Below are 26,268 nucleotides of genomic sequence, written 5' to 3'. Positions count from 1 at the left end.
TACGAATTGGAGTGAATCGACAGGTGAAATCAAACGCTACACGAAATCATATTTCGTAACTTGTTCCCGCGCTCCAAATCAAACAAAAGATATTATTATTGTTTATACTGTGGCGAGCTTTACAGTTGAAATGGTCCGGGGATGCAAATCTAACAACATTCATTAGTGAAATTGAAAAGAAATAAATGGTGTGCTGAAAGATGTTTTAGGATTATATTTACATGACCATAAAAGCTGGTATTATTTTTGACCAAATTGAAAATGTGTAGCCAACAATATTTTGGATAAAATCTAGTTGTTTGTAAACGCACGATTCGTAAGAAGTACTTTTCAAAATGTATGCTGGACATATTCATGAAGATGTTCGCTACGCTGAGAAGCACCTCTTGCCACGGGGTTGTGGAAATGTGTCTGCAACACCCCCCTGGCGTCCTATACTATCATAAGGGGTTTGACCTTTCACTTCACAATGGTCAATTAAACAGCTTAATTGCGGTGGCCATTGTCAAACCCCTATGATAGTATAGGACGCCAGGGGTGGGTTTGACAATAGCCAATATGTCCACGGACGGTAGCTCATTACCGTCCGTTGTTATTGTACGAAAATAAACATCATGTATTTTGTTTACTATTTGTTTTGGTTAAATCTGAAAATTGTTTTCAAAATAATTTGCAAGATTCACATCTTTGGCCATGGGAATTATGTTATTTGATGCTAAAATATAATAAACCTACGAATTGGAGTGAATCGACAGGTGAAATCAAACGCTACACGAAATCATATTTCGTAACTTGTTCCCGCGCTCCAAATCAAACAAAAGATATTATTATTGTTTATACTGTGGCGAGCTTTACAGTTGAAATGGTCCGGGGATGCAAATCTAACAACATTCATTAGTGAAATTGAAAAGAAATAAATGGTGTGCTGAAAGATGTTTTAGGATTATATTTACATGACCATAAAAGCTGGTATTATTTTTGACCAAATTGAAAATGTGTAGCCAACAATATTTTGGATAAAATCTAGTTGTTTGTAAACGCACGATTCGGAAGAAGTACTTTTCAAAATGTATGCTGGACATATTCATGAAGATGTTCGCTACGCTGAGAAGCACCTCTTGCCACGGGGTTGGTCTGCAATGATCAAAGCGTTTTCAGTACGCCATGTTCCGTATACGGAACGAAAGCGACGAAAACAGCTTATTCACGAATAATGACAGATTGAAAGCAAGACGGTGAGTATAAAGCGTATATACTCACCGTCTTGCTTTCAATCTGTCATTATTCGTGAATAAGCTGTTTTCGTCGCTTTCGTACATGGCGTACTGAAAACGCTTTGATCATTGCAGACACATTTCCATTTTAATCGGATTGATTTTGACTCGAAAATATCGTGATTAGTAGCGTGAAAAGTGCCTGATAATGGCATCGGAACGTTACAGCTTTTCGTTAACCACTTTTAGGTAAGTTTTAACAAAAATTATCTTCGTATGTTTTTAATAAGCCTCTAATTACAGCCCTTCCGGTAAGTTGGTGCAAATTGAATATGCATTGGCCGCAGTGTCTGCCGGGGCACCATCGGTCGGCATAAAAGCATCTAATGGCGTGGTGATTGCCACCGAGAACAAACAGAAGTCGATTCTCTATGATGAACACAGCGTTCACAAAGTAGAGATGGTCACGAACCACATCGGGATGATTTACTCCGGAATGGGGCCCGATTATCGGCTGTTGGTCAAGCAAGCGCGGAAGATTGCGCAGAATTATTATTTGACCTACCGTGAGCCGATTCCGACTTCGCAGCTAGTGCAGAAAATTGCCAATGTAATGCAGGAATATACACAATCCGGGTAAGTTTTTTGAAGGTTATGGTCAGTATGGTGATTATCCTAAGGGTAATTTTTCTTTCAGTGGTGTCCGTCCGTTTGGAGTATCGCTATTAATCTGCGGATGGGATGAGGGTCGCCCCTATTTGTTCCAATGTGACCCATCGGGAGCGTACTTTGCTTGGAAGGCAACTGCCATGGGCAAAAATGCCATCAACGGTAAGACATTTTAGAGAAGCGTTACAGCGAGGATTTGGAATTGGACGATGCCGTCCATACAGCAATTCTTACGCTGAAGGAAGGATTTGAAGGGCAGATGAATGCTGACAACATCGAGGTTGGCATTTGCGATGCTAGTGGGTTCCGCCGATTGGACCCATCCGACGTCAAGGACTATTTGGCTAATATTCCGTAAACTTTTAATATGATAGCGAAATAAGTGCTGAACTGATTATTCTGATGCTTTTTTGGTATATCAATAAATCCTTAGTGGTTGATTTAGTAACGTATATTATTTGCATGCTCGAAAAATTCCAAACGTTTAAAATAAATCGAGGGAATAGGTAGATCCAGGATACATCTAATTAGGGAAGTTAAATATTGCTGATACCAAATGTCTATCAACAAATCATTACCGTCAATTTCGAATTGATGCGCTCAAGCCGCCAATCTTCTGGTGGAAATAGAGTCAGGAAACGTAAAATTCTGGATACCACAATGTTTAGTGGAGCGCCTCGGTGTGGCTTACATCGTGCCTGAAGTTATTACGGAGGAATAAGCTACGGCTGTGTCATTCGATAAAATTAAAACACAGAAAATCCGATAGTTGAGTGTGAAAGTGAATAATGGCTTAATATTAATTCGTTGTACCTATAATAGGCCCAGGAAAAAATGGAGCAGAACGATATGCGGAGGTTTTATGAGTCTGTCAATGGCATGCAAGTACATGGTCGCTGGCAATCAACGTGGGTTCATTAGTGGTGGTGGTAGCGAAATGGTGCTGGATGGTGAAAAATTTGAAGTGGTAGAAGAATTTGTGTATCTTGGAACATTAGTGACGTGCGATAATGATGTTACCCGCGAGGTGAAAAGGCGTATTGCAACTGAAAATAGGGGTTATTACGGACTTCGTAACCAGCTTAAGTCCCGTAGTCTGCGAACGAAAACAAAACTCGCGCTGTATACTACTCTGATTCTTCCGGTGGCTTTATACGGCCATGAGACTTTGTGATTTTCTTTTGGATTCAAACCCTGATTAAAACTTAATCCAAACTGTCCCAGAAATACTATCGCCACAGACAAAGAGACATAACACATTGAACATTCACTCATCAAATTCATCGTCGTTCAAACACTAACGACATCTGTTGATTTTAGTTAGTTGGGCAAACCACGAACCAGATGGCGGTAGTGTGCAAACGACAAACACGAGCAAATCCGATGCGCGCGCCACGAGTGGTCGATTGACCAACTAGTGATTATGGATGGATATTTGTCGAGTGTTATGTCTGTTTGTCTGTGCTATCGCTATACAGCGCCCCGAGCACAGCGGCCATGTACATGCCACCCAAAGGCGATGTCTTTCCCACCGCCTTAACAGCCTCCAGAAATATTCACCGGTGGATTGAATAGTGCTAGAATAAATTGTCCAGCATGTCCAGCCTTTATCTTCTACTAGTCGACCCGGCAGACGTTGTCCTGCATAGTAGGGGAAAATGCGCGTTCTGCGCTGCCCATGCGAAATTCCCATACGAATCTTAATTTTAGTATCCCACTATTTAATCGACGTGATGATTTTTGCATGAGGAATTATCATATAAACCCGTCGGAAACGATAATGAATATATCTGCCGAAGGAATGAAGAAAATCTATCCAGCCGTTTTCGAGTTATGCGGATACGAACACAGACCATTTCATTTTTATTATATAGATAGGGGGAAAGACGGCTTTGGCAGGTTTTGTTCTAGTATTGGCAGGGGGGTTTATGTCAACCAAATTTTATGAAATTTAGCCACAATATTCTTTGATATGCAAAGAATGCTTAAGCCAAATTTGAGCCTAGTCAGTCATAAAAACCCCCCTGCCAATATTAGAACAAAACCTGCCAAAGCCGTCATTTCCCCTACATGAAAATGAATTTCTGTCTGTCTGGACCTTATAGACTCGGAAACTACTGAACCAATCGACGTGAAAATTTGTATGCAGTGGTTTTTGGGGCCAGGGAAAATTTTTAAGCAGATTTCTTCTTTTTCATTGAAAAAAAAATCTTCTTATTTTGAAGCACGCCTTGATTGAGGAAACAAATAGACTAACGCAAAATGAACTCCCCCAAGAAATTATGACGTTTGAGCGGGTCGCATAATGAACGCAAAATGAACTTTTGTTCGAGAAGACGACCCGCTCAAATGTCAAAATCCATCGGGTGAGTGAATTTGATGAACTCCTGCACAGGTCTATAGGGACCCACGCATTTGCCCGGAACAAGGCAATTAAGTCGATGATTCCTTCTTTTAAAACGCGCATTTTTCCTAAATAGGCCAAATCAGTCTATAATTTTTGTGTGCTACGCACAAGTTTGTCCAAAATAAGGCACAAGAATATAAAAAATAAGTAAATAATTCCTTATTGAAAGGCACGAATTTACCAAAAATACAAGGCTCCGAATGATTCCTTCTTTTGAAATAAGCATTTGCTCGGAGAAATCAAATGAGTGATACATTCTTTTGACTCATACATTTTCCTGAAATATGCCTTCTTTCAAATCACGCGTTAGCCCGGAGTATAGCAAACAAGTGGGTGATGCCTTCTTTTAAAATATGAATTTACTCGAACTAATAAAAATACACAGTTTCATTGGATAAAATTTGATTAAATTTATAAATACTGTCGTTACACGCAGAACTGTCCCATGTACACAGGAATCCCAGCATACATGGGACCAATATCCACTGTAACATTGCTTAAAGGTATGAAAAAAAAATCTGGGATATGGTGCATTCTGGGAAATGGTTTTCTGGGGAATGTTATAGAATCGAAATATGTATATGACAGTAACGGTGACCACTCCCCGCTGTAGAAGATGAAGGGCGGCTCCCATACAAATAAAACACACATTTCTCCATAACTCGGGAACTAATCAAGCAAATTGAATCCAATATGGGAAGTGAAAAAAAGAAGTTTTGGCGATTGTTCTGCCAAATGAAATCGAATCGCAGAGCAAACATTAAAACTTAAATTGTGAATACAAAATAAATGTTTGTGCTACCTAATTAATTTTGGGCTAGACGAAGTTTGACTGGTCTGCTATATATAATATATATATAAATGAATTTCTGTCTGTCTGACCCTTATAGACTAGGAAACTACCAAACCGATCGGCATGAAAACTTGTATGCAGAGGTTTTTGGGTCTGGGAAGGTTCTTAAGATGATTCGAGGCCCCTTTTTTTGATAACAAATAAAATTCAATAAAATTACAATTACAAATAAATTTCTGCATAAGTCGAGAACTAATCAGAGAATAAATTAACTTAAGGTGAAACGAAGTTCGTTGGGTCTGCTAGTATTGAATAATAATTATAATTCACTCATACATCTGTAATATATTATTTTATTGAAGGTTTACTGGCGGGACTTAAGAGAGTAGAAACCTCTGCATCAGGCCTTTGATGATACTTGATACTTGATGGGCTACAGCTCTTCGATGAACCTACGCCGAATGGAGTATCCTTCTCCACTGGACTCGATCCTTGGCCAATCGCTTCCAGTCGCCCTGAACATTGAGCACCCTCAGGTCCTCTTCAACTGCAAAAAGCCATCGTGTACGCGGCCTTCCACAAAGCCTGCGGCCTCTTCCGGGTTCTCTACTAAATATTATCTTCGCTTTGATGATACCGTTGCATAATTCTTTTCGAAGCAGTTTGTCCGCCGTACACGAAACATGTCGTCCAAGAAAACGCTGTTGCAACTGAATCGGAGGGAATTACGTACATAAATTCGTCGCGTGTGTTTGAGCGAACCTTAATATGACCAAAAAAATAAACAAGTATTTTTTTTTCATGTTAATTTATTGCATTTTTTTAGCTGTAAAGTTATATAATTATTACGATATGGATTGAAATAATTTTGGTACATTTTTTTCAAGCACCGATGACCAGTTTCTCACAAACGTTGTTAATTGTTGTAGGATAACTGGTTAATTTGTGTGATAGGCCAACATTATTTCTTAGGCTACGACGTTACCTTATTTCAGTTTCATAGTTTAATGTTCCAGTTTGATTTATACAAACCGTTGTGATTGATTCAAAACAGTGAAGATATTGTGAATTACTACATGAGTTATTAGACTAGATACGACCAATAAACTATCCGACTTATGCACACGGATCGATCCGGCCACCGAAATGGGCACAATTCACTCGCATATTGTGTGACTTCGGAACCGGAACGCGGAAGATCTTGCCTTGCGGGTAGCAAACGCACAACTTGTATTGACTACTTCCCGTTTTCGGTCCATGTTCACTCTGCACGATCGGAATACTGTTAACATTGATGTACACTCCATTCCCACCGGTAATCACCATACTTCCGTTGTCCGACTTGAGAAAAATATTTTGATCTGCCGTCCAGAATATTTCCTTTGCCTCAAGTCGCGTTCCTTCGGTTCCCTTGAGGGTGAACCTGTTCCGTGTTTGAAATTTAAGCGTGCTGTTTATTGGTGAAGCAATTCTGCTGGCGCTAACCAAGTTTGTGTGTAACATCATAGCCCCTTCAGGCATGTTGTACGTCGGCCGAGAAGTGGAAAACACCTGCCGCCCCGTAACGGCATCTTTAACTTCGAAATGGCTCAAACCTTTTAGCAAGCTACCATTCTTGGAGAAGTGGATCTTGTTGTGTGAGTGTCCATTTCGATTCACCAAGTTTATTGACACGGGCGCATTTTCACCTACGAACGAAATTTAGTCAACTCGGAATCCCCTTTTTATACCCATATTTTTAACTCAGTCATACCACTAATCTCCATTGGTTCATCGTGGAAACCTTCCAGTTTTCCATCCCGCTTGTACAGCCGATCGAAATCGATGTCTCCGAAGAACTTCACCGTTTCTTCGCCTTGGATCAGCTCGATATTCTCCATGCCTTTGTAGATCTTCAGAATCCCGGTGATGGTCATGGTAAGGCACAGATTGCCTAGTGCCAACGAGAACAACAAAATCATCACAATCCAGAACGCAAACGAGTTCTTCTCGTTGTACATCTCGCATTTCGCCAGGTCGTACTTTTCCTCTAAAAACTGAGGTGGAGATTTCTGAAAGTGTTTCATTCGATATCGTATTTTACATCAAAATCATCTAAATAATAAAGGAAAACTCACCCCCATTTTCACACAGAAAGTGCAAATTATTTACGCTATCAATCGATTCTGATGAAAGAACTCACGGATGGAGGAAAACCTTTGACAGCTGTTTGTAATGATGAGAGAATTTCCTCTCACAAGAGCTATGAACGGGAAAATGTGAGATTTTCCGAAGCTTTTCCAAAACGGTAAACCATAATAAACCGCCATTATTGCATGCAAGTTTGGATGCAAGTCAAACCTACATCATTGATTGGTACAGTTTCTAATTCTGCTCACGTTGATTTCAAAACTCAGCAATAATTTCGCGGTCTATACTAATTTCATAGCTTTTTAAATACATCCTGATTTTGCTTCGATATTTGTTGGGGTCAACTCAATGTGTTGTTAAATCCAAACGCCAGTAAACCTCGCTTAAAGGGAGCCCAGTTGAATTATATTCTATCAACGTAAAGATGTCTGATGAATCAACATTTATTAATACGTTCATAATCAAGGTAAATTCAATAAAATATATTTGAGGCGATTCTTTCAATGTAGAGCCACTATTTATTTCTCACACTTGAAAGTTTATTGATAAATTATGCTTCGTACTTAAACTACGTTATACTCTTAAGAGAAAGATTCCATACACAATTTGGAAATAATGCAAATTCTTGTCAAGTTTGGACAACTGTCATTTACTCACCGTTATCCTCCTCCATGGTAGATTCTTCGACACATTCCATATCCTCCTCTTCATCATCTTTCTTTTCCGCGGGCTTCTCGTATGCTGGTTCCATCGGTGAAACCACAACTCCGTCCCAAACGGACATTTCCTTCGCTACGGTGGTGTTTTCCACAAATCCAAGAATGTGTTTGTATCCCCCGTGGGCCAGCACCCGGACCAAGGTTTGCGCCGTCATACAGCACTCATCCTGTTGAACCAGATTCATGGATGTGTGAGCTCGAATGTGCCCCACCTCACACGGATCAGTGATACCGGCCGATCCCGGCACAAATAAACCGGAGGCCAACAGTTGGAATATTCTTCGGAAAGCCAAATTGACGGGGAGTGCTTGGCGACTTGGATTGTTCATGATTGCGGAATGTGCCAGCAAATCGCAGATCCAAGGGTTTAATGGCGCAAAACCATCAAACCGGTTCGACAAGTCCTTAAGGATACGTATTAATACCTTGATGGTGGAATGATGTGCATTCTCCTCGAACCAACGAGCATGACGGATGGAGGCCAGATGGCTCTGTACTACCTTAAAGTCCAAATGTTTTTCTGCGTCCAGTTTACGAATGTTTTGTGGCAGTGTGGCCACCAAACAACGAACTCTTGCTAGCGAATTCCAAATTTCGAAACCCTTTTCATTGTACTCCAATGCAATGGCTTCCGCTTTCGGAACCACCTCGGTTTTCATCGACTTTTGGATGTCTTCTTCCACTTTTTTGCCGAGTGCTTCAGCTACGTCCTTTGTCGGAAGTGTCTTCAAGATAATCACAATATCTGCCACATTGTGACCGGCCATCATCGTTCCTTTCTTGAAGGACCCCACCTGACGTACTTCATCCAACTGGCATTTGTTGAAATCGCCCGGGGCAATAACCAAGTTGTCCAAAACGCCCTGCACCTTGGTAACCAAGTTCGATATGGCCGTCTGCTCCTGCTGGGAGGGGGTTAAATCTTGACTGCGCTTGAGTAGGGCATTGGTCAGAACGGAATCATCGGGGGCATTGGAAACTCTCGGGAAAGCTGGTTCCGCCAAAGTCAAGTCGAATGGATGGCGGGGGAGGAAGGTTTTCTTGTGCATGAAGGGAGCTCCACGCATGCCACGCATTCCCATTCCGCCGCGGCCACCACCACGCATCATACCTGTGCGTACCATTTTGCTTGGAGATGGTGTTTGGCTACACCGGCAAATCGATCATTTAAGGCGAAAGAAAAAAAAAAATACAATGCCTATGTTTTATAGATAACAACTGTATGTGATAGAAAAACTTACCCGATTTAAAATTCAGATTGATGGAACAAACAGGCACAGTAATTTGTTGAGAAAATCGAGATCCAATTTTTTTTACAAAGCACGGCTTGCCGACTGACGGAGGAAAAAGTTTGACAGATTTAAAATATGGCCGAATACAGGGTCGCATCAAGGAAGACATATTTTGGATTTTAGGCGCTATCTGGTGGCGAGCACTTTATTCGTGGACCTTTTCGATTACCGTAAACTTGAGATATTTTATAAAATTTCAAAAAAAAAATCCATAAACCCCCGGTAATTTGACCATTTTTAATATGGTTTGGTTTTGGTCTTGGTTTAGGCTAATGGTTTCACACATGAAAATGCACACACGCACATACACACGAACTGACAGATATTTGTTAAGTTTGACAAGATGATTCGATTGGGTCCACCATCAGTCTCCGAGCCTTCTATAAAAAGTTCGATTTTGGAGTGAAACTTTGTTGTATAATACGAGATGGCCGGGGTTCTGCCAAATCGCACCAGGCGCCAACCAAAAATTTTCCAATTTTCTGCCCAAGCTTTACGTTTAGCAGATTCAATTGACCACGCACAGAAATATATTGTTGAAACAATAATATTTCAGTTCAAATTCAACAATAAATATTGTTAACTCAGGGCTAATAATATTTTTCTTTTGAATCAATCCGAAATATTGTTGTTTCTACAATAGGAACGTTCGATGATTTGAGCCACATTATTGTTGATTCAACAATATTATTGTTGAAATAATTGTTCCTTTATTATCAACTCAATGATATATAGTCGATTGATTCAACAATATATTATTGTTGAAACAATAATAATGCATTTTAATATATCGTGATTGTTGATGTTTTTAGAAAATATAATAATGAAAAACAAACTAGTTCAGTTATTAATTTATTCCTTCATTAGTATAGATATAGATCACATTTCAATCAATTTAATTGCCTCCAGAGCATCGTTACTACCGAGGCGGTGATTCAACGAACAGCAGGGATAGCAATGCTGGAAGATAAATGCATATATAATCCACATTAATCATCTTGGGATCGGAACTTGGAATGTTTTTTTTAAGTCTTCGGACGGCACTGTAAAGAATTGGATAAAATGTTTATGTAAAAGCTTGTTTTCACATTTATTGACGATTTTATTTACCTGTGATTCATTGCTGGCGAACTTTCGAATTCACTTGAAAATATGCATATAACTTCGCTATAATTAAGTAAAGAATCGAGTACTTTTATCTTTTGATTACGCTTCGTCAAATTTAATCAAATTATTACGCCTAAAAAAATACACTCTGATTGGTAAGTGAACAGTTTTGAAACAACAATAAATATTGTTGAAATAAAAGTAATTGTTAGCCGACGCGCGTCTAGCGCACCTTCCAGTATCACCTTAATAAATCTACTACTACACTTTAAAGTTTTTCTAAATACGGGAGGCTATCAATCACCACATGGGAGGTATGATAATAGATAAGAGGAGAATAGAGGATAAAAACAAAGATAGATAGTTAGCAAGCCAAAGCGAACTGATATTTCCAAACAATTAAGAATAATTTGTTTCCCATAGTCATAGCCTTTTCTATAAAGTAGTTTGAAGCGGTGATAATAATTTAGAGCCGGTAAGCCATAAATGTTATACCGAATCAGATAAATAACCGATATGTGATTCATAACTAGGTTTTACACTACTAGTGCCCGCAAGTTGAATTCCCAACCGTTAGACTGTTAGAGTACCGCCAATCATTGTGAAGAAGTACTAGACTACACAGGTGAGATTGATAATTATGAGTGCAACATGAATTATGCTCATTAATCTATCATTAGGCCGCTCGAGTCCAGCACATGCAGTAGTTCCAGAACGAAGCAATTGTGATTATATACAGGAACTAAACGTAAGTGCTCATAAAGTTCATTGTCAATTCTATGTCACTTCTTGCACAGGGGTTCACCCCACACTTTTCAAACGGAACAGATGCTATGAACTAATAATGAATTAAAATAATTTACCCCCTATCACACAAATAGTTAACGTTAAGAATATTATAACTGATACACAACATAATATGTCATTCAACAGGAAAATTATATTCTTCCAAAACCGAGCTGTTTGCGTTTGTATTTCCTGCCGGTCGAAGAATAGTATTTCGGAAAATAACTCCCGTTGAAACGACTTTCAACATTATATAATTTTCGTTTATCGGACGTTTGGTGACTGAGTCGAGCGTGATGTCTAATCGTGGAAGTGCTAAATCGGGCGACAAGAAGGATAAAGGTGCGCGCAAAAAGTCAGATGTGGGTGGTCAAAGTGCTGGTGGTAGTGAGATTCCAGAGGTAGTAGTGGTGGATGAAACTGTGGAGGGATTTTCGTGCAAGACGTGCAGAGGAGCGGATACGAAGGAGATGGTCCAGTGTGACAAATGCGACGGGTGGTTCCATTTCTCCTGTGTGGGTGTATCCGGAGACATCGCCGACAAGAGCTGGAGTTGTACTAACTGCGTTACAGCGACATGGGTCCAGCGAACTAAGGCGGCTTCGGAAAACGTCGCCAAGCAGGATGACGACAATCGGGATCGCAGGTCAACGAGAAACCAGCCAATCGGTAACATCGTAACAAGCACGCGCACGAATCTAGTGATTCCTGCAGCAAATGGAGTTCGAACATCCACCTCTCTGGATCAAAATCCCGTTAACAGTGCGCCAACACCCGCGATCGGTCAAACAAAGACCGATCAGCAGAAGCAGCAGTGGGAGTTTCCTGATGGAAACAGTCGGAATGTGGACCTTCCGGTTGTGGACGCCGCCAAAGCATTGTCAGAGTGCTCCATTTCGTCATCGGAGAAGTCGGCGGTAAAACGTGCAAAGCTAGGGCTTATGCGACTACAGGAGGAAAGAGAATTTCAGAAGCAGCAGGAAGAGCGGCGTAGAATCGCCGAAGCGAAAGCAGCGGATGAGCATCGTAAGTTCCTGGAAGAGAAGTACCGACTGCTAGAAGAAGCGTTGAGCGAGAAGGGGTCAAGAAGAAGTGAGAAAGGATCGAAAAGCCGCAGCGAAACGTCGAACCGAGTGGGCGAATGGGTACAGAGAGCATGCCAAGCACAGCAAATTGAATCGGAAGCGGATGGTTGTCACAGAGATAACCTACACCGCCCCCTTGACAACACGGAGTCAACTCACCCTAACGGGCGGTTCGAACAGCAACGCATTCGTTTCGAATCAGATGCCCAAGCCGGATTCACTAGTAATGCGGAAATCGGTCTGCGATCCTCCCAATTCCAACAATTTCACCCGGCAACCGTAACTGCAAGGCAGCCATCGCAATCAAGATTCTCCAATCAATTCCGTCAAGGACAGCCTTCCTATCTAGTAGGCAATCCATACAGCTCAACGATAAGGCCGCCATTTAATTCTACTACCTTCGATGGACAAGTCCTAGCTCCACCGGCCTGTTCTACTGGAGTTCATCAGCCGAACCTTCAAAGCGGCATCCACGCCTTTCCCGGATCGTTTCACGAGGAGTCTCGAGACGAATTCCAGCTTTCTCGTTCCCAAGTGGCGGCCAGACAAGCCGTTCCTAGGGATTTACCAACGTTTTCCGGGAATCCTGAAGAGTGGCCGATATTCCTGTCAATGCTCAATCGTACGACCGTGATGTGTGGGTTCACCGAAGAGGAGAACTTAGTTCGGCTACAGAAAAGTCTGAAAGGGAAAGCTTACGAAGCTGTAAAAAGTCGTTTAATGTTCCCCGGGAACGTAACAGGCATTCTGTCTACCTTGAGGATGATGTTCGGGCAACCCGAAGTCATCATTCAGTCGCTGATAGGGAAAGTGAGCGCTCTACCGGCTATCAGGGAAGACAAGTTGGGCACACTGGTCGATTTCGCCGTACACGTACAAAACTTCTGTGCCACCGTAGACGCGTGTGGACTGCAGGAGTATATGTACAACGTCACGTTACTTCACCAGCTGGTTAGCAAGCTACCACCATCGCTCAAACTCAACTGGGCGCAGCATCGTTTAACGATGCCTACAGCTAACCTGGCGACTTTCAGCAGCTGGATCTACGCCCTAGCAGAAGCCGCCAGTGTCGTCACGTTTCCGCCGTCGATGCAGTCTGAAAAGCTTACCCATAGCGAAGCTCGTGGCTCCAAAAAAGGTAATGCGTACCTCAGCGCCCATTCCGAGACACCGTCTATCGAGGAGAATAATAAAACTTTGCTGAAGGAAGATTCGACCTCAAAACCAAATCCGGCGAAGCAGGGTTGCCCAATCTGTAAAGAAAACTGCAAATCCGCCGACAAGTGTAGGCGCTTTTTGGAACTCTCCCGAGAATCACGCTGGGCTGTTATCAGGGAGTTCGGGTTCTGTCGTACCTGTCTTCGTACGCATAAAGGGTACTGCAACGCCAAGCCATGCGGAAAAAATGGGTGCACCTACCGGCATCATGAGCTGCTGCACAACGATTCAAAGGCGAATCCTCAGAGCGACGCAGTCGTGGTCGAAAAAGGGAGTGGACCGTCCGCTCCACTCTGCCCGAGTCCATCCGGATGCAACACTCATCAATCGGCTACCAGCTCAGCACTATTTCGCTATCTCCCTGTCGTACTGTACGGGAAAACTAATGTAGTTCACACGTACGCCTTCCTAGACGAGGGTTCCGAGCTTACCCTGCTCGATCAAGACCTTGCTGATGTGCTCCAGCTAGATGGTGTCGAAAGACCGCTGTGTTTGCGGTGGACCGGGGGAACTGAACGCTGTGAACCGGATTCCCGAGCCTACAATCTTCAAATCACTGGAGCCAAGGTGGGAAGCAAGCGGTTCGATCTCAACGATGTGCGAACGGTGAAGGAACTGAAGCTACCGCAACAGACGTTGGACATGACCAAATTCTGCGAGGAGTATCCACACCTCCGAGATTTGCCGATTGATTCCTATCGAGATGTGCAGCCACGTATTCTGATCGGAACAAAGCATGCTCATCTGGGCCTCGTCTTGAAAAGCAGAGAAGGAGAGTTTGGGCAGCCGATCGCAGTGAAGTCACGGTTGGGCTGGACAATCTGTGGAGGACAGGGCGATGGGCACGGAGCAAATCTACACCACTACAGCTTCCACATCTGTCCATGTAACACAGAAGCAGACGAGAATCTCCACCAAGCGATGAAAGAGTACTTCTCTCTTGATAGCCTCGGAGTTACCAAACCGGACAAACTGCTACTATCCGTCGAAGATCAACGTGCACTCACGTTGCTCAATTCGCTCACTCACCGCCGGAATGATCGGTATGAGTCCGGGCTATTGTGGCGATATGATGACACCCGCCTTCCACATAGTCAATTCATGGCGCAGCGGCGACTCCAATGCTTGAACAAACGGATGGAGAAGGAACCAGATCTGCAGACGACTCTGCAATCAAAAATCGAGGAGTATCTAGCAAAAGGCTACATCAGGAAGCTCAGCGAGGAGGAAATTAGCCGGAAAGTGCCTCGATGGTATCTACCAATTTTCGTAACCAATCCAAACAAACCTGGCATGGTACGAATAGTGTGGGACGCGGCTGCTAGCGCCCACGGCATTTCACTTAATTCAGCCCTCCTCAAAGGACCCGATCTACTGTGCAAGCTTCTCACGATCCTTCTTCAGTTCCGGGAACGTCGCATCGGACTCACCGGCGATATCAGTGAAATGTTTCACCAGGTTCAAATCCGCGCAGAAGACCAATTCTCTCAGTGTTTTTACTGGAAGAACGAACGTGGTGAAACGGAAGTGTACGCCATGCAGGTAATGACATTCGGGGCATGTTGCTCTCCAACTACTGCGCAGTTCGTGAAGAACACCAATGCCGACCAATTCGCGAATGAGTATCCAGAGGCGCATCAAGCCATCATAAAGTCCCACTACGTTGACGATATGCTGGTCAGCGTAGACTCCGAAGAGCAAGCCATCCAGTTGGCCAAGGACGTAAGATATGTCCATCAGCAAGGCGGATTTGTGATTCGAAACTGGATCAGTAACTCGAGGAAGGTTTTGGCAGCACTACACGAGGTGGGCATCAGCGAGAAATGTCTTGATCTGTCCTCCGAACTAGCCACGGAGAAGGTTTTAGGCATGTGGTGGAACACGACCGATGATGTTTTCACTTACAAAGTTGGATGGAATCGCTACGATCCGGCTCTGTTAGGAGGTGAACGAAGGCCAACGAAGCGGGAAGTTCTACGTGTCTTGATGACCATCTTCGATCCGCTAGGGCTGATTTCTCATTTTCTGTCGTATTTAAAGATCCTGCTGCAACAAATATGGCGATCCGGTGTACAATGGGACGAACATATTGACAACGACTCCTATGAAAAATGGCTTACCTGGTTGAAGGTGCTCCCAAGAGTTGAACGAGTGAGGATTCCCCGGTGCTACAGTTCCCAGTACCCTACAAGGGAAGCCGACGAAGTGCAGCTACACACAATGGTAGATGCCAGCGAGAACGGCACGGCCGCCATCTGCTATCTTCGCTTCGTACGCGACGGATACTTTTCCTGCTCCATTGCATTGTCGCAGCCAAATGCCGAGTTGCTCGCTGAAATTTACTTCGATACCACGATAGCTTCGAGTTCCAGCCACCGTGGTTGGTGCACGGTTATCGCGTACCGTCCAAGAGGCGCTAACCTTCAGGATCCTTCGTAAGCTGTACTGGTCTGATTCCAGAAACGTTCTTTGCTGGATCAACTCGGACCATCGGCGATACAGCCAATACGTCGGCCACAGGATCAGCGAAATCCTCGAAATATCCGAAGCACACGAATGGAGATGGATCCCTGGCAAGCAAAATCCTGCAGATGACGCCACCAAGTGGAGTAGTCTTCCAGAATTGTCATCTGAAGACAGGTGGTTCAATGGTCCTGACTTTCTTCGATGCCCTGAAGATGACTGGCCGGAACCGCACAATCACAAAGATTCGACCGACAATGAATTACGTACATCGCTTCTGGTACACCACACTCTTCCGGAGTCAGTGCTCTGCGTCAACAACTTCTCGACATGGGAGAGACTACGCAAGGTTGTCGCATACGTCCACAGATTCATCGATAATTGCCTCAACAAAAGCCGAGGAACACCTACAGCAACCGGTTCATTTGAGGCGAAGCATCTCCTCAAAGCCGAACGTACCATTATTCGACTCTGCCAACAAGAATCCTATCCCGATGAGATGACGACGCTGCAAAATCCAACTAAACGACCCGAAGCCACGATGACCGTTCCGAAATCTAGCCCATTGTATCAGCTGACACCCTGGCTAGACGATAACGAAATCATGCGCATGCGAACCCGCATTGCTGCATGTCACTACGCCACTGATGATGCCAAGAACCCAGTCATTCTTCCGCAAAAACACCACATCACCCGCCTGATAGTGGCACACTACCACCGCAAATACCATCACCACAACCACGAAACGGTAATAAATGAAATCCGCCAGAAGTATCGCATCCCTCACTTGCGTGTTTGCTATAAGCAGGTGCGTAAAGATTGCCAGCAGTGCAAAAACCAGCACGCAGTTCCAAACCCACCATTCATGGCGGATCTTCCGCCCGCCCGCCTCGCAGCATTCTCACGAGCATTTACGCACGTCGGAATTGACTATTTCGGCCCAATCGAAGTCACAGTCGGCAGAAGAGTGGAAAAGCGGTGGGTAATGCTTGCAACGTGCCTGACTATCCGAGCGATCCACCTGGAAGTCGCTCACCCCTTAGCACAAGCTCCTGCATTATGGCCTTTCGAAACCTTATGGCCCGCCGTGGCATACCACAGAAGGTCTACAGCGACCGCGGCACAAACTTTGTTGGTGCAAATAGAGAATTGATGCAGATCAACGAAGTCATGAACGAACGCGAATTCATGAAGGAATTTGGGAGTTCCGGAATCGAGTGGGTCTTCAATCCACCTCTCACACCACATATGGGTGGCAGCTGGGAGCGGTTGATCCGCACTGTCAAAACCAACCTAGCTGTAGTGTGTTCGTCAGTAAGGCCTTCTGACGAAGTACTTCGGAATTTGCTGACCGAAGTTGAGAACACCGTGAACTCGCGGCCCCTATCTCACGTGCCGCTTGACGACGACTCGGCACCAGCGCTGACACCGAACCACTTTTTACTTGGTTCATCTAATGGATCGAAACCGCTATCCTATGGCTAAAATCCAAAATCCTGGCAAACCAATTCTGGAGGCGCTGGGTAACGAGCTACCTGCCAGAAATTACCCGCAGGAGCAAATGGTTTGAACACGTGCAGCCGATCGCCGTAGGAGATGTCGTCATTATTGCCGATCCTAAACTACCCCGCAACTGTTGGCCGAAGGGGAAAGTTATCGCCACCAAAGTAAGTAGAGATGGACAAGTTCGGTCCGCAACGGTGAGGACATCGAATGGGGTATATGATCGCCCAGCGACAAAAATAGCGATTCTAGACATTAGGTGCGACAAAGAGTAAGTTAACCCACAGTCAACATACCTGGGGGGAGTGTTAGCCGACGCGCGTCTAGCGCACCTTCCAGTATCACCTTAATAAATCTACTACTACACTTTAAAGTTTTTCTAAATACGGGAGGCTATCAATCACCACATGGGAGGTATGATAATAGATAAGAGGAGAATAGAGGATAAAAACAAAGATAGATAGTTAGCAAGCCAAAGCGAACTGATATTTCCAAACAATTAAGAATAATTTGTTTCCCATAGTCGTAGCCTTTTCTATAAAGTAGTTTGAAGCGGTGATAATAATTTAGAGCCGGTAAGCCATAAATGTTATACCGAATCAGATAAATAACCGATATGTGATTCATAACTAGGTTTTACACTACTAGTGCCCGCAAGTTGAATTCCCAACCGTTAGACTGTTAGAGTACCGCCAATCATTGTGAAGAAGTACTAGACTACACAGGTGAGATTGATAATTATGAGTGCAACATGAATTATGCTCATTAATCTATCATTAGGCCGCTCGAGTCCAGCACATGCAGTAGTTCCAGAACGAAGCAATTGTGATTATATACAGGAACTAAACGTAAGTGCTCATAAAGTTCATTGTCAATTCTATGTCACTTCTTGCACAGGGGTTCACCCCACACTTTTCAAACGGAACAGATGCTATGAACTAATAATGAATTAAAATAATTTACCCCCTATCACACAAATAGTTAACGTTAAGAATATTATAACTGATACACAACATAATATGTCATTCAACAGGAAAATTATATTCTTCCAAAACCGAGCTGTTTGCGTTTGTATTTCCTGCCGGTCGAAGAATAGTATTTCGGAAAATAACTCCCGTTGAAACGACTTTCAACAGTAATATTGTTGATTCAATCTAATAACTCTGTAGTTTTAACAATCAAAGGCTATTAACTTAACAATAGATTTATTATTGAATTCAACAATATTTATTTTTGGTCTAATCATTCGAAATTATGCTGCGTGACCTTTCCCGTCAACAAATTTTATTCGCTCAATCGATTCTTTGGCTTATTTAAAGTCAGCTTTCCCAAAGAACCCACATTTTTTAAGCCTCTAATTTTAAAATAAAAAACAAAAACCGATAATCTGAAATTCTTCCTTTAAATTCCTTCTATTTACCGTCAATCTATTTTATTAAAACATAAAATTGCTAACACAAAATAACATCTTTTTTTTTATTTTTTTGTTTAAAATTTTAAAATTGCTATATGGAAAAGTTGACCTTAAATAAATAAAAGAATCGATTTACCATTTTTATTTGCTGCAAACGATTTTTGATATTTGGGCGCCCGCTTCAAAAATTAAATACAAGAATCAAAAAAGTGTATGAAAGTGAAGTGAGAGAATGAAAAATTCAGAGCAAATATTAAGATATGAAAATTTTCAATATGAGACTGATATCCGATCATAGACAATGTACCAGGATGCTACATATGTCATCTTCTTCAGGATTTAACAAGGGATTGTAATGTCGTTTGAAATTAAAACCAGAAGAGAGGTTACAAAGGTGCGCACGAGCCCTTATATATATTTTTAATTTGATACTAATTTCTAATGACAGTTTCAAACCTTCAACTTTCACGCTCCCTCTGAGTTCAAATGCTCGGGTAGTGTCTGTAGCTCTACCTTTGTTACCTTGAGGGCCACCCCTTCCGGTAGATTTCGCTCAATATACTCTAGAAAGGTTTCCATCGTTGATCCGGTTAGCTTGTGGAAGTGCATAAATCGATAGTAGTTTCGGATTTCGTACTGCACCCGATGTTTCTTATAGACGTGCACAGATTTCAACAGGGTCAACCGATCTTTGACGGATTTTCGCAGCGCCCAGCTAAAAACACAGAATAATAATAACAATCAATAATCAAAAATATGGGTCTACTACGAAAGGCCGAATCACGAATGGCCGAATTACAAAAGGCCGAAAGCAAAAAAGGCCGAATGCACAAAAGGCCGAAACCACAAAAGGCCGAAATCACATAAGGCCGAATCACAAAAGGCCGAAACCACGAAAGGCCGAATCACAAAAGGCCGAATGAAATCGGCAGACCAACAAAGTGGACCGGAGCGAGCGCGCGCTCGCTCCGGTCCACTTTGTTGGTCTGCCGATTTAATTCAAACTTTTTTTATTTAAATACTTAATATAATTTAGAATATTCGGATTATTTTGTGATTTCTCACTAAAGTCTTGTGAAATCAGTTTCTCTTAAATTGGGAGAAAATGAAATACATTTAAGAACACCGCGTTACCGTAAGTTATACAGCTTTTAGTTAAAAGCATAATAATTTGAAATTTTGATTTTGTTTAGCTTCTGATGTCGCAATTAGATCATGAGTAGTGCGCATCATTAGCACAACCATGCGTCATGAAGCGCACAACTCCTACATTAATGCAAATCGGCAATTCGATTCTGTGAGCCATGAATCCGGTGGAATTTAACTTGGGCTCTTGCATTAGATTTAGGAATTTAACTTTTCCCAATACTACTTGGAGCTCTTGGATTACTCCGTTACTTTAAAGTGCTAATATTTATACGTATACAGTGTTCAGTTATGTTCATCCTTTCATTACTGCAATGAAGATTGATCTATTATGGAATATAATAAGGATTCAAATTGACTCTGTAAACACCGTCATACAACTTCTTTCAATTGAAAGATTGAGCTTCGACGTTGAACTGACGTTAAATACCTCAACTGAATAAGATTGATTAGATCGCTGCTAGTAGTTGCAAAACACGTGGACAAGTTTTTCTTAATGGGGCACCATAATAAAAGTAAACGTAAATTTGTGAGTATTCTAAGTTCTCTTGGTTGAAAGATTGTAACTTTTGTAATGATTCGGCCTTTTGTGTTATTCGGCCTTTCGTGGTTCGGCCTTTTGGGGTTTCGGCGCTTTGTGGTATGCTAGAACATTTTCGGCCTTTTGTGATTCGGCCTTCTGTGGTTCGGCCTTTTGTGATTCGGCCTTTTATACTGATACTCTTTCCTTGTCTTAAGACAACTTAATACAGTCCCATTTAATTCTAAAGCTTTATTGTAACTTTACAGATACGTATTTCGACCTCAATAGTAAAACCATATAAAACCGTCTCAGTGTCCCGTGTACTTGACTAGACAACAGATACCAGATACTGAAGACGTCCTTACTGTTGAGATCCTATTACGTATACAATTAGGTGGTGAAATTAAATGGGATACTACTAACTAGTCTTATGACAAGTGAAGACATTCCACTAAAAAGCTGCAACTAATTTTCGTTATCAATATACTCTTTGTTATTAACTGATCTGGTTAATAAGTAATGGCGCAACAAGTCTTTATCAGAATCCGAACACAATATGACAAGAATCATTCGCCGTATATGATGCTATTTTTGTAATCAAGAACAGATTCCCAAATATTTCGAAAAAAGCTAACACTGTACCTATACGATATTAGAAATTTGATTACGAGAAAATGTAACATAGAAGAGTAAAAAGTTAGCAACAAAATGTTCCTGTTTTATGTTCCAGACAAGATTTTTCGGAAATCCTGAACGAACTTCGGGATGAATTCCTAAACAACTCTTTTTAATTTGACTGAGAGAGGGAAATGGTCACATTAGCGAATTACGTCTGATGATGGCTGAAGAGAAGTAAGCCAAAACGCGTAACGTAAAAAATGCTTTTTAATTCCATCGTTTTATGCCGTCGACTAGCACCAATTGCAAGGGAGTTCGTGGGGCAGTACCAGGCGGGTTTTATGGGCGAACGCTCCACCACGGACCAGGTTTTCGCCATTCGCCAAGTATTGCACAAGTGCCCACACATCATCTATTCATCGACTTCAAAGCCGCATATGATACAATCGCTATGGCAGCTAATGCACGAAAACGGATTTCCGGATAAACTGACACGGTTGATCAAAGCGACGATGGATCGGGTGATGTGCGTAGTTCGAGTTTCAGGGGCATTCTCGAGTCCCTTAGAAAACCCCAGAGGGTTACTGCAAGGTGATGGTCTTTCGTGTCTGCTATTCAACATCGCTTTGGAAGGGGTAATACGAAGAGCAAGGATTAACACGAGTGGTACAATTTTCAATAAGTCCGTCCAACTATTTGGCTTCGCCGACGACATAGATATTATGGCACGTAACTTTGAGAAGATTTAGGAAGCCTACATCAGACTGAAGAGGGAAGCCAAGCGGATCGGACTAGTCATCAACACGTCGAAGACGAAGTACATGATAGGAAGAGGTTCAAGAGAAGACAATGTGAGCCACCCACCGCGAGTTGGCATCGGTGGTGACGAAATCGAGGTGGTAGAAGAATTTGTGTACTTGGGCTCACTGGTGACTGCCGAAAATGATACCAGCAGAGAAATTCGGAGACGTATAGTGGCTGGAAATCGTACATACTTTGGACTCCGCAAGACGCTCCGATCGAATAGAGTTCGCCGCTGTACCAAACTGACAATCTACAAAACGCTCATTAGACCGGTAGACCTCTGCGGACACGAGACCTGGACGATGCTCGTGGAGGACCAACGCGCACTCGGAGTTTTCGAAAGGAAAGTGCTGCGTACCATCTATGGTGGGGTGCAGATGGCGGGCGGTACGTGAAGGAGGCGAATGAACCACGAGTTGCATCAGCTGTTGGGAGAACCATCCATCGTTCACACCGCGAAAATCGGACGATTGCGGTGGGCCGGGCACGTAGCCAGAATGTCGGACAATAACCCGGTGAAAATGGTTCTCGACAACGATCCGACGGGTACAAGAAGGCGAGGTGCGCAGCGGGCAAGGTGGATCGATCAGGTGGAAGATGACTTGCGGACCCTCCGTAGACTGCGTGGTTGGCGACGTGTAGCCATGGACCGAGCCGAATGGAGAAGACTCTTATATACCGCACAGGCCACTTCGGCCTTAGTCTGAATAAATAATAATAAAATAATTCCATCGTCCCCGAAAAAGGGTTCAGGGTTCGGGTTGGCACTGACCAGGGTTAAAAGCGAATTCGACATAAGGATTGAGCCATACACCCTAACATTGTTTTTCATTATGCAGGTCGATCTCTCCTTATATCGATTCTTGATAGCCCCTTTAAAATCGAGATGTGGAGAGGCGAATGTATATTGTCCACGACAAATATCTACATGAGGGCATACAGTGGGTACGCAGTTTCATTTTTCTCATTTCTGATCTATACCAAAATGAAAGACGTAATACCAAATCAAACAATATTAAAATAACTTATGTGGTTGGTTTGTGCTCTTAGATTCCTTGTCGTTAACATAGTGCTTATTCTGCGTTTCGAATGACTCGAGAATTGCCGATTTCGACAAGTCTAATGTCTAATGCGAAACGCGGGACGCCTATCTGGATTGCGTTACTGACTCGAAAATTAATCTTCAAAAAGTGCATTTCACATAGATTTTGGCCTAAAACCTTGTGTTATTATTTTTTTTATTCGAGCCCGCCTTATATACCTAATGATACTTACTGCTTTCCGACTTCGATGTCCAAGTGTTCCGCGGCGGTTTTGGCAAAATAGGCGTAGCTCTTCATAACCTCTGGATCTATACCTTTCATTTGAAGTTCCAGCCGGCTGTAAAGTTTATCCGGCACATCGGAATCGCCTGGTGTGACCAAAGCAGAGCTCGGCGATTGAACCGGAACCGATGCGGTCACTTGAGTCGAGCATAAGCGGGCTATAGCCGGCCAAAAAGGTGCCGAATTCAGCCTCTGGTGCAGATTCAAAAGCTACAAGGGAATTGATTGGGTTATTAAACAATTTAGATTATTGACCATATAACTTACTTTGAACATTTTAAAAGTAAAAATATTTTAATAATTGGATAGAAATTGATTATTTAACACGACCAGCAGAAAATACACAACACTTCACACGCTCTTCGCACCTCGCACGTCTTTCGAATGAAAGAAGGAAAAGGAATGTGAGCAAAATAAAATTATGATGACAGTTTGCATGCGATGTTTCTCAATATAAAATCATCGCATGTCACTGTACTGAAAAAAAGGAATACAGTTCTATTAAGGCCTATAATTAAATACCTACAATTATACAAAAATAGCATACTATTCAGTTCAGTCCACAAAGTCACCAATTGCACATCGATACCTGTAGATATATGACGTTTTCTTCTTAAAGTATTAAAGTCCTAACTTAAAATTTCTTATATCGGGATGAAAGTAACAGATTGTGTACACATATATACGCGCTTTTTGGCATTGCTCTCGAAACGACTTGTCTTTGCCCCTTTTGCTTTTGCACATGCCTCGGCACCAGGCGTGTCGTGAGGATGCTGTCAGGCTAAATGAACTTAGGGTGTTCCATTCCAATTACAGTTGCATAAAATCTGCCATCAAAAATTACTGCTTAAACATTTTTCTTTCATTTTATTGTCGTTGGAATTTTAGAAGCGTCCCATACAAACAACGTAAATGGAGGTGGGTGAGAGTTAAAAATGATCAATTTTAGCGTTATGAATGAACCCTTGAGGTTCTGTTCCGTTGGTTTCCATAATAATGTTAGAGGGGTCCCGGGGCTTATATTGCTTTATTATGGACAGGGAATCAATATTCGAGCAACGCCTAACAATATACTCTTTGTCGTCAACAGAGTTTGTTACTGACAAACGCACCTCGCAATAAACCTTTATCAGAACCCAAACACAATATGACAAGAATCACAAGAATCAATGCTCTAATATTTCCCAGAATACGATGCTAATTTTGTAATCATAGTTAGATTCTCAAATATTTTCATTAAAGCAGAAGCTACACGTAAAAAAATAACCTTATATGTTTTGGCAAAAAACCATTCGAAAATACTTATACTCTTTATTATGCCACCTAATGAATGATCCCGATGATCCCATACCAAAAAGCTAATAACATTCATAAGTTAATGAAAAGTATAAGTTTCGGAATGTATGTGACTAATGCGATGTATAAGTTTTTTCTTATACATATCATCAAGCGCCTGCTTTGGCAAAAAGGTATTAGAAATATTAATAATAAATAACATTAAATTTTTTTACGTGTATGATAGCAATTTAAAATAGCTATAGCCAAAATTTGCTATAGAGATAATGCATAGCGGGATGGAAAGTTAGCAACAAAAATGTCTTCTTTTTTGTTGCTGACTAAATTTTTCGAATCTTTGTCATTTTTATCTCTCTTTTGTCGCTTGTTTTGCATGCATGCGCATTCAAGAAAAAATGATTCCCTGAATAAATATATGGATCCATAATTTTGTATTATTCAGATCCACCCTAATACTCAGCCCTGTCGAAGAAAATGCAAACCAATTGGAATTCAAGTGACGGGTCGGCGGTGTGAATGATTTTGTTTCAAGTGTTTTTCAAGTTTACCGGTTCGAAAAAAGTTTAAAAAGAACCACATATTCTGTTGTAATGAAGACAATCCGTATACCGTGCATATGATGCAGGTTTTTCTTCCAAAAACCTGTGTGGAAAATCAAAACCATAGATTGAAAAGTGCAAAGTTCAAGTTAAAGAACAAGAAAAGCGGCTGTGAAAAGAACAACAATAACAAAAAATATCCCGAAGTTCTGTAAATGCTGTTTGTGCAATTTTAAACAAGATGAAGGTGTTTTTTCCACGATCACCATACTAATATGATCCGTGGCATCAGTGAGAGTGAAGGTATTCTATCTGTGAGCGGCCGGACTGATTTCAATCGAAATAATCGTTGATTGGATAATACTCTAATGATTACAACATGGGGCAAACCATCAGCAATTCTGGTAAGTAGTTTTTTTCTCGCTATCAATTTTAAAGGTTTTGCTCTAGTTAGAGCAACCAGCGACAAGATGAGATAGCCTTACATAATAATATTTTGTTACAGCATCCGAATAAAATTCAATAAGAATGTCACACAAAACTTGCAAATATCGCAAATATGGATCAGGCTTTTTCGTTTAGCGAAAATCCAGTTGGAATGTTGTTTGAGGTCATTACCCTGCTGGGTGAATGATGTTTTCAAATACCTAGTACCTATGTGATTATTAGTGGATTATTACCATCTATGCTGAAACATTCAACATTAATTTTTTTTACACACTTAGCTTGTTTTGCTGTTGCTGGAATTTTTTTACTACAGTCATTCATTTCATTTATTTATAGTAAAGACACTGTCGTATTTGTACCGTGGTACAAGACGACAAGAAAATATTTCCAAGACTATCTTTGATGGAAATAATTATTGGTATGGCATTTGTTTCAAGATTCTTTTGCCATGGTAAAAGTACCACCAGTGTGTCATTATTAGTATTAGCACAGACAAACAGACATAACACTTATGAAGTTCTCATCGTTCACTGATTTACTGGTTAATTCAAATAATCATCAGTTGGCCAATCGGTCACAAGAGGCGCGCCCATCGGATTTGCTCGAGTTTGACGTTTTCCCACTAACGCCATCTGATTCGTGACTTGCCCAACTATGTGAAAACAACAGATGTCGTTAGTGTTCGTACGACGATACATTTGATGAGAAAATGTTCAATGTGTTATGTCTGTTTGTCTGTGGTATTAGATTACATTCAGATTACATTACAA

General features: G+C 41.9%; 6 protein-coding genes and 1 long non-coding RNA gene across 7 annotated transcripts in view; 4 read left to right on the top strand and 3 right to left on the bottom strand.

The window, feature by feature from the left end:
* The first annotated feature begins 1,273 nt into the window (after nt 1–1,273).
* Nucleotides 1,274–2,327, top strand: LOC134227415 (proteasome subunit alpha type-2-like). The gene is given in 4 exon segments (XM_062708863.1): nt 1,274–1,463; nt 1,518–1,850; nt 1,912–2,054; nt 2,057–2,327. Coding segments are annotated over 4 exon segments (702 nt in total). The 5' UTR covers nt 1,274–1,422; the 3' UTR covers nt 2,242–2,327.
* Nucleotides 2,328–5,814: 3,487 nt separating this feature from the next.
* LOC134228032 (uncharacterized) lies at nt 5,815–7,360 on the bottom strand. The gene is made up of 3 exons (XM_062709795.1): nt 7,201–7,360; nt 6,837–7,134; nt 5,815–6,771 (listed from the first exon to the last, which is right to left on the bottom strand). Exons 1-3 carry the CDS (start codon nt 7,204–7,206, stop codon nt 6,200–6,202), a joined length of 876 nt encoding a protein of 291 aa, XP_062565779.1. The 5' UTR covers nt 7,207–7,360; the 3' UTR covers nt 5,815–6,199.
* Nucleotides 7,361–7,730: 370 nt separating this feature from the next.
* Nucleotides 7,731–9,303, bottom strand: LOC134228031 (interleukin enhancer-binding factor 2 homolog). Its single transcript, XM_062709793.1, has 2 exons — nt 9,174–9,303; nt 7,731–9,078 (listed from the first exon to the last, which is right to left on the bottom strand). Exon 2 carries the CDS (start codon nt 9,054–9,056, stop codon nt 7,863–7,865), a length of 1,194 nt encoding a protein of 397 aa, XP_062565777.1. The 5' UTR covers nt 9,057–9,078; nt 9,174–9,303; the 3' UTR covers nt 7,731–7,862.
* A 1,476-nt stretch (nt 9,304–10,779) lies between these two features.
* LOC134221721 (uncharacterized) lies at nt 10,780–16,869 on the top strand. Its single transcript, XM_062700909.1, has 5 exons — nt 10,780–10,806; nt 10,865–10,956; nt 11,012–15,819; nt 15,881–16,691; nt 16,780–16,869. Exons 3-5 carry the CDS (start codon nt 11,414–11,416, stop codon nt 16,867–16,869), a joined length of 5,307 nt encoding a protein of 1,768 aa, XP_062556893.1. The 5' UTR covers nt 10,780–10,806; nt 10,865–10,956; nt 11,012–11,413.
* A 988-nt stretch (nt 16,870–17,857) lies between these two features.
* On the top strand, nt 17,858–18,381 carry LOC134227311 (uncharacterized). The gene is made up of 3 exons (XR_009983651.1): nt 17,858–17,961; nt 18,020–18,111; nt 18,167–18,381. It is a non-coding gene; the product is annotated as an uncharacterized LOC134227311 (long non-coding RNA).
* An 801-nt stretch (nt 18,382–19,182) lies between these two features.
* LOC134228007 (small ribosomal subunit protein uS10m-like) lies at nt 19,183–23,626 on the bottom strand. Its single transcript, XM_062709761.1, has 3 exons — nt 23,484–23,626; nt 23,167–23,426; nt 19,183–19,515 (listed from the first exon to the last, which is right to left on the bottom strand). The coding sequence occupies exons 1-3, from the start codon at nt 23,490–23,492 to the stop codon at nt 19,266–19,268; spliced, it is 519 nt and encodes a 172-aa protein (XP_062565745.1). The 5' UTR covers nt 23,493–23,626; the 3' UTR covers nt 19,183–19,265.
* Nucleotides 23,627–24,978: 1,352 nt separating this feature from the next.
* The window catches only part of LOC134226163 (protein neuralized-like), a 99,793-nt gene continuing 98,503 nt past the window's right edge, over nt 24,979–26,268 (top strand). The window contains exon 1 of the mRNA XM_062706758.1: nt 24,979–25,455. Coding sequence (XP_062562742.1) covers nt 25,431–25,455 — 25 coding nt within the window. The 5' untranslated portion in view covers nt 24,979–25,430. The remainder of the gene's footprint in view (nt 25,456–26,268) is intronic.

Source organism: Armigeres subalbatus, chromosome 3 (genome assembly GCF_024139115.2).
Source record: "Armigeres subalbatus isolate Guangzhou_Male chromosome 3, GZ_Asu_2, whole genome shotgun sequence".
In the NCBI taxonomy this organism is placed as follows: domain Eukaryota; kingdom Metazoa; phylum Arthropoda; class Insecta; order Diptera; family Culicidae; genus Armigeres; species Armigeres subalbatus.
This window is presented reverse-complemented; position numbering and strand designations above follow the sequence as displayed.